Below are 13338 nucleotides of genomic sequence, written 5' to 3'. Positions count from 1 at the left end.
TAACGGATCCTGCAGGGCGTTCTAAAAGTTCTTTCAGAACTGGCTCCTAAAATGACAGCAGTTCAATTATACTGAGAAAATTTCCACTGTTGGCCTGCCCCAGCTTTTCACAGTGCTTCCAGCTGAACGCTAAATTACACGATGCAAGTGTGAGAGTTACATTAACTATGCGCTCCAACACCTGTCGCCAGAAATTTGCTGCGTTACGCACGCCTCTCTCTTTCTGCGTCAATAGTGCCATTGAGCTTCCATTGCTCATATACCAAACAGGCACCCATGTGAATCTGGGATGTCTCATGACATGCTATTTTGGGTGTTAGATGGCGGCAATCTCTCACTCCATTCACCCACGCATCAGAGAAGAAAGGGGCTCTCTGATCTCCGAACAGCCAGCAAGGCTCACAATACGTGCAATCTACCTTGGCCAAATAACATAGCCATGTACGTGGTCATTTGATTACAGCCTTGGTTGTAGTGGTGTGATACGACTCGGAAAAACACCGCCTTTCATCATCTCTTGAGAATGGGCCAGTAGGTTTACACGAGCCTAATGCAATAACGTGCCGTTTAACTTTTGCATCGACATTTGTTGTATAATACCCCCCTGTCAGTTGGATAGGCAAAAAGTTTCCTCAGCCGCCACAATTCTAGCCTCGCCCTGCTCCTCTTCCTCCCCGCCCGGGGATAGCTTGTCAGGCCTGGCTTGTGCTCAGGGTTGTATCCACCGATACCTGACAACCTGTCAACTTTCCTCTGTCAAAGTTGCTTCTTCTGGTATGATGGAACAGCTCGGCCTTGGCTCACTTGACCCGCTAAAAGCTGCTGCTGGTGATGATAAACCTACATCCTCTTCTGGTCCTGCTACATTTCTTGTGCTAGCAATGGCTGCACTTGAACTGCATTTGAATCGAACTGCATTTGAATCTAATTTAACACATTTTGAAACCTCCTTTGCTTTCTCATTTTTGATCCTTGCTCTTTTGGGCTTCACTTTTGTGTTGATACATTGCTGATTTTTAAATCCGTAATTTTCTATTCTCGACATTCTCTCAAATTGTTTTGCGCCCGTTGTCTCTTGATAGCTGCTCAACTGTTGCTTAAAAGGATCACAGAAACAACAAAACTTTGGAGAGTATTTGCACAATGAATCCCAGAATGCATTTCATTATCTTAACATGGTATTGAAAGTATTAAATAAAATGATTTATTTAGCAAATTAATTAGATTTGTCGTCAATACACTAAAATATCATGCTGACTTACAATAGGCCTGTCCCTCTGCCAGGGTAAACAAAGTGGTAATGTTGTGTATTGTATATACAGTTTTTCACTTTTATTTCATTTAATTATACACAAAAGAAAAGCAGCTGCCCATAAATTCATGTACAAACATTTTTCATCGCTTTGTCAATTAGCAGATGTTCTTATCCAGAGCAATATACAGGACAAATAAGGGTCAATTGCCTTGCTCAAGGGCACAATTACATATTTTTCACCGAGTCGGCTCGGGATTCAAACCAGTGACCTTTCAGTTACTGGCCCAACACTTAACCACTAGGCTACCTGCTGCCAGATCAATTCACAAACACACAGTTATTCAAATACATTCATCATCAATGACTCAAATAATGAATCTAGTATTAAAATACAATTGAATAAACACAAGTAGTCGATTCATAGCCTGTTTATCATTAAACAAAGTTGTTTAGTAATATAAAATAATCTACCCAAACTAATGCAAAAAACTGATCATCACACCATCTTTTCTGATATAGACAGAGTACAAAACATCAGGAGAACCTTCCTAATATTGAGTTATACCTCCTTTTGTCCTCAGAACAGCCTCAATAGTCGGGGCATGGACTGTCCAAGGTGTTGAGAACGTTCCACAGGGATGCTGGCCCATGTTGACTCCAATGCTTCCCACAATTGTGTCAAGTTGGCTGGGAGTGGATCTACTCTGAATAACTCGTTCCATCTCCTCTCACAGTAAGCTGAATTCTCTGTAATGTTCTTGGAACCATTCCTGGACAAGTCTTGGGGCATAATCCTGCTGAAAGAATCCATTTGCAGATAGATACACTGCTGACATGAAGGGATGCACCTGATTGACAATGATGTTTAGATATCATGTGGCATTCAAACATTGTTCAACTTTTATCAAGGGGCCCAATGTGTTCCCTGAAAACACACCCCAACCATCACACCACCAGCCTGCAATGCTGACACACGGCATGGATGCAGGCAGTGGTGTAAAGTACATAAGTAAAAATGATTTAAATAATCATAACTACATAACTCATTAACCTTTGACTATTGGATGTTCTTATAGGCATTTTAGTATTGCCAGTGTAACAGTATACCTTCCATCCCTCTCCTCGCTCCTCCCTGGGCTCGAACCAGGAACACAACGACAACAGCCACCCTCGAAGCAGCGTTTGCCATGCAGAGCAAGGGGAACAACCACTCCAAGTCTCAGAGCGAGTGACGTTTGAAATGCTATTAGCGCGCACCCGCTATCTAGCTAGCCATTTCACATCGGTTACACCAGCCTCCTCTTGGGAGTTGATAGGCTTGAAGTCATAAACAGCGCAATGCTTGATGCACAACGAAGAGCTGCTGGCAAAACACACAAAAGTGCTGTTTGAATGAATGATTACGAGCCTGCTGCTGCCTACCACCGCGCAGTCAGACTGCTCTATCAAATCATAGACTTAGTTCTAACATAATAACACACAGAAATACGAGCCTTGGGTCATTAATATGATCGAATCCGGAAACTATCATCTCGAAAACAAGAGGTTTATTCTTTCAGGGAAATACAGAACCGTTCCTATTTTATCTAAGGGGTGAGATCCATTAGTCTAAATATTCCTGTTACATTTGCACAGCCTTCAATGTTTTGTCATAATTACGTAAAATTCTGGCAAATTAGGCGGCCCAAACTGTTGCATATACACTGACTCTGCGTGCAATGAACGTGAGAGAAGTGACACAATTTCACCTGGTTAATATCGCCTGCTAACCTGGATTTCTTTGAGCTAAATATGCAGGTTTAAAAATATACTTCTGTGTATTGATTTTAAGAAAGGCATTGATGTTCATGGTTAGGTACACATTGGAGCAACGATACGCACCGCATCGATTATATGCAACGCAGGACAAGCTAGATAAGCTAGTAATATCAACCATGTGTAGTTGATTGATTATGATTGTTTTTTTATAAGAGAAGTGTAATGCTAGCTAGCAACTTACCTTGGCTTACTTCATTTGCGCAACAGGCAGCCTCCTCGTGGAGTGCAATGAGAGGCAGGTGGTTAGAGCATTGGACTAGTTAACTGTAAGGTTGCAAGATTGAATCTCCCGAGCTGACAAGGTGAAAATCTGTCATTCTGCCCCTGAATGAATGAGGCAGTTAACCCACCATTCCTCAGCCATCATTGAAAATAAGAATGTGTTTTTAACTGACTTGCCTAGTTAAATAAAGGTGTACATTTTTCTTTTTAAACGCCAAATTGGTGTCCAGAACCAGTTCCTACATTTGAACATAAAAATTTATTTTATTAGACGAAACTACGCTACATTTTATCTGTGGGACCCTCAGGATGACAAATCAGAGCAAGATGACTCTGATGAAAAGTACATTATTGAAAGTACATTATTTACCTTCAGAGGTGAATGTATCAAATAATTTGCGCGATAAGTTTGTTGTTGTGTCTCTTCAAACAATAGCATGGTATTTTTTTACTGTATTAGCTACTGTTAATTGGACACTGCAGATAGATAAACAATAATTTAAGCTTTCTGCACATATAAGATATGTCTATGTCCCGGAAAGATGGCTGTTGTATACAACGTCAATCTAGTCAGACTAGCACACCTTAGCTACAACCGTCCCAGTTTAGGGACACCCATCCCTTAGGGGTAATTTAAGGAATTGGAAATTATGCATACTTTTACTTTTGATAATTAAGTATATTTACAACCAAATACTTTTCCTCAAGTAGTATTTTACTTGGTGACTATCACTTGAGTTACTCTTGCCACATTAAGAGCAAAAGTAAGGTTCCCTCTTGACCTTTCAGCTCAGCTTCTCTCCTCTATGTATACGTTCATGTGTTTTTAAGAGACCTATTCGAGAGAAACTCTTCCCGCAGTCAGAGCAGGAGTAAGGCTTCTCTCCTGTGTGTGTTCTCTGGTGAACTTTTAGTTCAGTTGATGTTATGAAGCATTTGACACAGCCAGAGCAGGAGTACGGCTTCACTCCTGTATGTATATGTTCATGTCTTTTCAAGTGGGCCAGTTGAGAGAAAATATTTCCACAGTCAAAGCAGGAGTAAGGCTTCACTCCTGTATGTATACGTTCATGTATTTTTAAGAAAGCCAATTGAGAGAAAGTCTTCCCGCAGTCAGAGCAGGAGTAAGGCTTCTCTCCTGTGTGTGTTCTCTGATGAAGTTTTAGCTCAGTTGATGTTATGAAGCATTTTACACAGTCAGAGCAGGAATAAGGCTTCACTCCTGTATGTGTATGTTTATGTCTTTTCAAGTGGCCCAGTTGAGAGAACATCTTTCCACAGTCAGAGCAGGAGTAAGGCTTCTCTCCCGTATGTATACGTTGGTGTGTTTGTAAGGCATCGAGTCGAGAGAAACTCACCCCACAGTCAGAGCAGGAGTAAGGCTTCTCTCCTGTATGTATACGTTGATGTATTTTTAAGAAAGCCAATTGAGAGAAACTCTTCCCGCAGTCAGAGCAGGAGTAAGGCTTCTCTCCTGTGTGTGCTCTCTGATGAACTGTCAGAGCCCCTGATGTTGTGCATCTTTTCCCACAGTCAGAGCAGGGATACAGATTCTCTCCTGTGTGTATCTTTATGTGTATTTTTAGCTTTGATAGAAATGGGAAAATCTCCTCACAATGTGGGCAGTGGTGAGACCTCTTAGCTCTGTGACCTTCCTGCTGCTGTTGCTCTCTGGATGTAGAGAATGTCTCAACATGGTCTCCTGTGTGAACAACATCAGAAGAACCAGTCAGCTGGAGTGATATACATGTCAATCAAATGTATACTATGAAGCCCTTTTTACATCATCAGTTGTCACAAAGTGCTTTATAGAAACCCGGCCTATAATTCCCAAAGAGCAAGCAATGTAGATGTAGAAGCACAGTGGCCAGGAAAAACTCCAGAAAGAGCAGGAACCTTGGAAGAAACATAGAGAGGAACCAGGCCCAAAGGGGTGACATATGTATTAATATCAGTAGGCTGTACAACACAAAAGGGGAATGAAACAATTATAAAAGTGGGTAAGAGTTGAAAGCTAAAAAGGGGGCGTGTCATCCTTCAATCACTATCACAAGGGTTAGTAACTACAGACTCATTTCATAGAACTTTAAAACACTGGCAGATTGTCTACTTCACTTCTTTAGTCTACTCTCAGATAGCCCAGTAAATAAAACAAAATGCAGACAATACTGGTGTCAAACCATGCAAGTCTGAGTAGCACGAAATACCATCTACCTTCTCATTGAAACAGTTCATCATGAAACAGTTCTACTGTACCTTTTCATGCACAGTGGGAAGTTGGAATGAAACACCAACTTAGTCAGAGAGAACCTGCTCTTACCATGAGAAACAGGTTCCCCAATCTTCTCCTCCTCTTCTTCATCTTTAATGTCACCATTCAGCTCCAGTGTTTGACTGCAGTCTTCCAGCTTCACAGATGTTCCTAGACTTAATTCTAGTCGTCCTGTAGTAACAATGAGAGACAGACAAAAAGTTAGAAATTGACGGAACTGTCAAGACTTTCTTCTCTAAAAATATATTATATTTCTTCTTGTTCAATTATCTAATTCAGTGCTCGACTTGGACTGAAATAGGTGCAGGTACTGTTTATATTTAGGTTCAATAGCTTCACAATACTGTTGAGCTAATATTCTATAAGAGGAACATGAGCTCAAACAGTAGACATTTGAGGTGAACTGTCCAAGTCAAGCACTGATCTCATTTCAATAGATCTGGTAGCTAAGCATTGACAACAAAACATTAATTAATTCACATTAGAAAGGACACACTTTAAAATTAGGCTACACAAACGTAAGTGAACTTAATCAAAAGTAGATGTCCTAAATTCACAAATGACAAAAACGATTTAGTACAAGGTTGCAGTATGTTTTAGGCAGCACTATGCACTATTTTCCTGAATAACCTTGTCTCCACTGTATAACCACATCAAAAAACAATAGTATTTCCCGTTCACACCATAGAAACATTTACAGATAAATATGGAAACAACTGTCTGAATTTTACTACACATGATAATCATTACATTCAGCTTCAAAACTGTAGTGCCATCGTGAAATTGTCTCTCTGCATCCGCACTGCAGTCCGTTGACACAGACAGTGGGCACGCCCTGTTACCAGCCCACGGATTTCACACAAACCAATAACATGCCAAATGAACTCAAAAATCTCAAAAAAATTAATTTATTAAAATTACCATGAAGAAATTATGTACATGCATTCAGACAAACCTAAAGTTTGTATCTGTGTGACTTTTAAAATAGTTTCACGTTCACTTGGTTTGACACAAAAATAACAATGGGTTTGTTACCTAGCATGGAATGAGTTCTTTTGTTATTATGCAGAGCAAGGAAAACAACCACCCCAAGGCACAGAGCGAGTGAAGTTTGAAACGCTATTAGCGCGCTAACTAGCCAGTCATTTCACTTCGGTTACACCAGCATCATCTCGGGGGTTGATAGGTTTGAAGTCATAAACAGCGCAATGCTTGACGCACAACGAAGAGCTACTGGCAAAACGCACGAAAGTACTGTTTGAATTCATGTTTACGCACCTGCTTCTGACTACCACCGCTCAGTCAGATACTTAGATACGTGTATGCTCAGTCAGATTATATGCAACACAGGACACGCTAGATAATATCTAGTAATATCATCAACCATGTGTAGTTAACTAGTGATTATGATTGATTGTTTTTTTATAAGATAAGTTTAATGCTAGCTAGCAACTTACCTTGGCTTACTGCTTTCGCGTAACAGGCAGTCTCCTTGTGGAGTGCAACGAGAGAGAGGCAGGTCGTTATTGCGTTGGACGAGTTAACTGTAAGGTTGCAAATTTGGATCCCCCGAGCTGACAAGGTGAAAATCTGTCTTTCTGCCCCTGAACGAGGCAGTTAACCCACCGTTCCTAGGCAGTCATTGAAAATAAGAATGTGTTCTTAACTGATTTGCCTAGTTCAATAAAGATTAAATAAAGGTGTAAAAAATGTTTTTTTAAATAAATAACAAAATTATTTTAATACAATTATTAAAAAAAATATATATATTTTTTTTAATTAAACAAATTTAATTTAAAAATAATTAAAATATCGGCACCCAAAAATACCGATTTCCGATTGTTATGAAAACTTGAAATCGGCCCTAATTATTCGGCCATTCCGATTAACCGGTCGACCCCTAATGTCTACAATGATGCTTATTAGAGTTTTATCATCTGAGAGGAAATAGAGACTAATATATTGGTAAGTCACCTAGTCCGAGATACATTTCCATGGTTATCAAAACGTCACGCCAGGGTAAGCTTACACGAAACGCAGCCCTTACTTTTATTGTTTCTAAAAATCACTGGAAAATGATTGGAACCATTTCCATTTTCCCCCCGATACGAAATATCACATTTACATAAATAGTCAGAACCTTTACTTTACTCCATACTTTGATGAAGCACCGTTGGCAGTGATTACAGCCTTGAGTCTTCTTGGGTATGACGCTTCAAGCTTGGCATACCTGTTTTGGGGAGGTTCTCGCATTCCTCTCTGTAGACGTGTCGCCGCACAGCTATTTTCATATCTCTCCAGAGATATTTGATTGGGTTCAAGTCTGGGCTCTGGCAGGGCCACTCAAGGACATTCAGAGACTTGTCCCGAAGACACTCCTGTGGTGTCTTAGCTTTGTGTTTAGGGTAGTTGGAAGGTGAACCGTCACCCCCATTGTGAGGTCCTGAGTGTTCTGGAGCAGGTTTTCATAAAGGATCTATCTGTACTTTGTTGTACTTCCCAACTAGTCTCCCAGTCCCTGCCGCTGAAAAACATCCCCACAGCATGCTGCTGCCACCACCATGCTTCACTGTAGGGATGGTGCCAGGTTTCCTCCAGGCGCGATGCTTGACATTAAGGCCAAAGAGTTCAATCTTGGTTTTATCAGACCAGAGAATCTTGTTTCTCATGATCGGAGTCCTTTCGGTGTCTTTTGGCAAACTCCAAGCAGGTTGTCATGAGCCTTTTACTGAAGAGTGGCTTCCATCTGGGCAGTCTACCATAAAGGCATGATTAGCGGAGTGCTGCAGAGATAGTTGTCCTTCTGGAAGGTTCTCCATTCGCCACAGAGGAGCTCTGGAGCTTTGTCAGAGTGAGCATCGGCTTCTTGGTCCTGACCAAGGCCCTTCTCCACTGAGGTCTCAGTTTGGCCGGGAGTCCAGCTTCCTAAAAAGTCTTGGTGGTTCCAAACTTCTTCCATTTAAGAATGATGGAGGCCTTTCAAATCATATCCTTGGACTAATATGATTGACACTCACATGCAAAGGAACTTTGGGTAACGTGGCACATATACAATGGCATCTTTTCCTCATGGATGCTGTTCATTTCTGATCTTTGATACTTTTATTGGTTTGTAACCGTATCATGGTATACTATGTTAACGCTATGTGGGAGGGCCACTTTGTTACTTGGTAGCTACTAGCAAAAAACCCTGTGTTGTGGATCATCTACAACTATTTTGGACTGTCCATACTGTAACGTTGGTCTCAGGCTTCACTAACTAGCATTACTGTTATAGGTGGAGCTATTCTTTCCTACTTTTCAAACAAATACTGTAATATTTCACATATCTTGCTAGATATGTATCTTGTTGTGATATTTCACATAACTAGTATGTGCTTTGAAAGCCTCCCATCTGGTACTCCATGACGTTTGGTCAGTGTTCAATGTAAAATAAACATCTATATGCACTCCAACATAATGTAAGAAGTTTGGGTCCTGTAACCATCTGGGATGCAAATGCCATCTAGGAGGATCCTTTTACTAGTTTTGTATCCCTGTAGAATAATGACACCGGGGAACGGTCACTCAGAACAATACTATCATATCCACTTCCTGCTACATTGGGAAGCAATGAGCAAGAAACTAAAAAGTAGTCTGTATGAGAAAATGGAATACTCCCTTTTACTCGGGTTCTGAATCCTCCAAGGTTCACATAGATTAATGTCCTTAATGAAAAGCTGTCATTTCTTTCTACTCTGTTAGTGGGAAGTGTCTAAACCAGAGGAGCGATCCAGATCAGGAGCAATTAAAATCCCCTGCCATTAGGACTTTACCAGGAAGGGATGTAACTAGACTAATTAATTCTCAGTTACTCTAATATTTAAATAAACGATAATACTTCATACGGCGTCTAGTATGTTCAATAGAAAAGGAAAATTACGAAGAGCGCACCCTCGTTCACGCGGGCAAAGAGACTAATTTTCTCTTAGTGCTCCCCATGGATAAACAACCATTACTCGTTTGTTTTTCAAAAAACAAGCCTGAAACTATGTATAAATACTGTTGACATCTAGTGGAAGCAATATTATCCTCCACTCACTATCACAAGGGTTAGAAACTACACACTCATTTAATAGAACTTTAAAACACTGGCAGTTTGTCTACTTCATTTCATCAGTCTACTCTGATCACTCCAGACAGACCAGTTAATAAAACAAATGCTGGAAATACTGGTGTCAAACCATGCAAGTGTCAGTAGCATGAAATATCATCTACCTTCTCATTGAAACAGTTCATCATGAAACAGTTCTACTGCAACTTTTCATACACAGTGGGAAGTTGGAATGAAAAACAAACTTAGTTAGAACCTGCTCTTACCATGAGAAACAGATGTCCCAATCTTCTCCTCCTCTTCTTCATCTTTAATGTTGACATTCAGCTCCAGTGTTTGACTGCAGTCTTTCAGCTTCACTGATGTCATCTCTGATTCCTGCAGTGCAAACTGGGCTCCACTGTCACAATCAGGACCCTGTGACTGTAGGTTTGGAGTCAGTGTGGAAGGAGAGAGGAGGCCTGCGTTTGTCCTCACTGTTGATGTTACCGACCTCATACCATAGTCAGCAAGTACTAGAGGAGAAACAGACACAAAAGTTGTGTCTTCAAAGTCCTGGCACATTCTTTATTCACTATTAAATATATTCAATTTTTTCTTGGTCAATTATCTAATTCAGTGCTTGACTTGGACTGAAATAGTTGCCGATACTCATTTTGTGTGCTGGTACTGTTTATATTTAGGTGCAGGAGCTTCATAATATATTTGAGCTAAAACTTAACCTGTAGTAGATAAATGCATACAAGACTCAAAAACCATTTAGTACAAGGTTACAGTTTGTTTTTGGCAGCACTATGTACTATTTTCCTTAACCTTCTTCACGGTATTATTCCAATCAAAAAACAATTGTATTTCCATATAGAAATACATAAGACAGACTGAATGTGTCAATATTCTACACATGTAGAAACTGATAATCATTACATTTAGCTTCAAAACAGTAGTGACCTTAAAATGGTCTCTGCTGCACCCACACTGTCTGCACTGAAGTCCGTTGAAGCAGACAGAGTGGGAGCCGCCATTTTACCAGCTTGTGAATTGTTCCTTCCATGGAGATCTACGGACAATTCCTTCGACCTCATGGCTTGGTTTTTGCTCTGACAGGGCTGGGCGATGTGGCCAAAATATCATACAATTTTTCACATTTTTGACGGTATTTTATGTTTTTGATTAATAAAAGTTCTACATTTGCTTTATGAGTAGTGTGTGACCCCAGGGTGGCAACACTTATATTCTAAATGAATTCAATGGGTCTTTCTCAATTCAGATTGTTTTATACTGTTCAATTCAACTTCAACCTAAAACAATTTCCTGCACTCATTTGAGGTAATTTACACACTGCCACGATATGGGCAAAAATAATAGGGCTTATTATTAACCAAATGTTGCAATTTAGATCAAAACACCAAGGTGAACTTTTGGAATCATGGAAATAGAATGATTATTCTAATTCTATAGTTAGAAAATAAATAATGGGCACTTCTACCTTCTCATTGAAACAGTTCATCATGAAACAGTTCTACTGCAACTTTTCCTGCACAGTGGGAAGTTGGGATGAAACAAACTTAGAACCTGCTCTTACCATAAGAAACAGATGTTCCAATCTTCTCCTCCTCTTCTTCATCTTTAATGTTGACATTCAGCTCCAGTGTTTGACTGCAGTCTTCCAGCTTCACTGATGCCATCTCTGGACCCTGCAGTGCAAACTGGGCTCCACTGTCACAATCAGGACCCATTGACTGTAGGTTTGGACTCAGTGCAGAAGGAGAGAGGAGGGCTGGGTTTGTCCTCACTGTTGATGTTACTAGCCTCATAGTAGTAGAGAAACAGACAAACATTATTGTCTTGCCAGTTCTGGCACCCTCTTTATTCTCTAAAAATATATTATATTTCTTCTTGTTCAATTATCTAGTTCAGTGCTTGACTTGGACTGAAATAGGTGCCAGTGCTGTTTATATTTAGGTGCAGGAGCTCCACAACACTGTTAAGCTAATATTCTATAAGAGGAACATGAGCTCAAACAGTAGAAATCTGGAGGTGAACTCTTGTCCAAGTCATGAACTGATTTCATTTCAATAGATCAGGTAGGTAAGGATTGACAAGAAAACATTGATGCATTAATATTAGACACAAAGGACACACAACGTAAGATCACTTAATATATAGATTTCCTAAATTCACATAACATGACTCCAAAACCATGAAGAACAGGGTTAGTTTGTTTCAGGCAGCACTATGTATTATTTTCCTGAAGAACCGCGTCTTCGTTGTTTCAATCAAAAACCAGCAGTATTTCCGTTCACACCATACTCAAATGTATAGATAAAGATAGAAACAACTGCATGTGTCTGAATATTAGTACACATGTAGAAAACCAACAATCATTACATTCAGCTTCAAAACAGTTGCGCAACCGTAACATTGTCTGCACTTTAGTCCGTTGACCCAGTCCGAAAAGGCGCCGCCATTTTCACAGCGTGTGAATTTTACACAAAACCGATAACATGCAGTTCTGAAATCTCAAATAAATGGATTCTTTATTCAAATTAACCTGAGCAGAATATGTACATCCACTAAGACAAACCCAACGTCTCTAGTTACGTGACTTGTAAAATAGTTTAACGTCACCACGTTCTCCACTCGGTTTGACACAAAAATAACACATCAAACCTTTACCAAACGTGATAATAATTTAATAGATTTGTTACCTAGCATGGAATGACATGTTCTTTCGACATTAGAACTTTTAAACGTGCTATTACGTACCTGTAGTAATAAAATGAAACAGGCACAAAAGTTACCTTCTTAACTGCACAGTTCTGGCGCTTTTTTTTATTCTGAAGAATGGTGCGTGCCTGTGGGGAACTTCCGGTTCCCCCACTAACACCGTCCGTGCATTTCGGGATCCTTGGGTTGGCCCTACCCCATTACATGAGAAGGGGGTAGCTGCTGCTGCTGCTCCCGCCCTCTCCTGCTGCTCCTCCTCCTTCTCTGGGACACTTCTCCTTTGCATAGTGTTGATCAAGCTGTCGATTGTGGCCTGTGGAATGTTGTCCCACCCCAGCTAGCACAGTGGATCTGGGCGGATTCCGGCTGTGTGTCGGGGCTCTCCGCTGAGAGTCAGACTCGGCCGACATCATGTGGCCCGAGGATGCGGGGATTGAGGCACTCGGCTGAGTCAGACTCGGCCGACATCATGTGGCCCGAGGATGCGGGGATTGAGCTCGGGCCGAATCCGGTGAGAGTTTATCTGGCCCAAATGTATTACTTGGGGCTCGGGACGGTTGGGGCTACTCTCTGGCAGATGATTACACGGGCGCCTGTATATAATTAACATTTCATTATTTATTTATTTGTCCATATTTTTTTATTGTTTCCGTGATCAAAAAAATACAATTCACTTTTAAATTAAATTATTTTAGAGTCCGGTTTAAGTTGTATTTTAGTATTTTGATACTTTGTACATGGCAACTGATAAGCAATAATTACATTCAGCAGTCGCGGTGCAGATCCAGTAAGGGTAATGAAACATTTTCTGGCGAAACATTTTCTGGCGACAGTAGTCTGTGAAGTCTTGGAGGCCCAAAAACTTCTCAGCTGTAGATATAATTATGTCCAGGAAGCTTGGCCCCAGTGATGTACTGGGCCGTTCGCACTACCCTCTGTAGTGCCTTGCTG

General features: G+C 40.6%; 1 protein-coding gene across 3 annotated transcripts; it reads right to left on the bottom strand.

Annotated features, from left to right (window-relative positions):
- Positions 1-1308: 1308 nt before the first annotated feature.
- LOC109877123 (zinc finger protein 2-like) lies at positions 1309-12945 on the bottom strand. 3 transcript variants are annotated; one of them, XM_031817525.1, is made up of 6 exons: positions 12462-12941; positions 11243-11469; positions 9927-10175; positions 5616-5738; positions 4911-4997; positions 1309-2049 (listed from the first exon to the last, which is right to left on the bottom strand). In XM_031817525.1, coding segments are annotated over exons 1-6 (900 nt in total). In that variant the 5' UTR covers positions 12674-12941; the 3' UTR covers positions 1309-2047. The 3 variants fall into 3 exon arrangements, with proteins under 3 accessions (XP_031673385.1, XP_020325034.2, XP_031673384.1); XM_020469445.2 differs by having other exon boundaries at positions 1309-2052; positions 12462-12937; XM_031817524.1 differs by having other exon boundaries at positions 1309-4997; positions 12462-12945.
- Positions 12946-13338: the final 393 nt, after the last annotated feature.

This window comes from Oncorhynchus kisutch, unplaced genomic scaffold, assembly GCF_002021735.2.
Source record: "Oncorhynchus kisutch isolate 150728-3 unplaced genomic scaffold, Okis_V2 scaffold1053, whole genome shotgun sequence".
Classification (NCBI taxonomy): Eukaryota; Metazoa; Chordata; class Actinopteri; order Salmoniformes; family Salmonidae; genus Oncorhynchus; species Oncorhynchus kisutch.
The sequence above is the reverse complement of the archived record's forward strand: the minus strand, read 5'-3'. Positions and strand labels throughout refer to the sequence as shown.

Excerpts from the sequence above, each read along its gene's own strand:
- LOC109877123 (XM_031817524.1), bottom strand. The coding sequence starts at position 12,673 with ATGCAAAGGAGAAGTGTCCCAGAGAAGGAGGAGGAGCAGCAGGAGAGG. Across the intron at positions 10,176-11,242 it reads TGGAACATCTGTTTCTTATG|TACTTGCTGACTATGGTATG; the intron begins GTAAGAGCAGGT and ends TTTCTCCTCTAG. Across the intron at positions 4,998-5,615 it reads TGGGGAACCTGTTTCTCATG|GAGACCATGTTGAGACATTC; the intron begins GTAAGAGCAGGT and ends TTGTTCACACAG.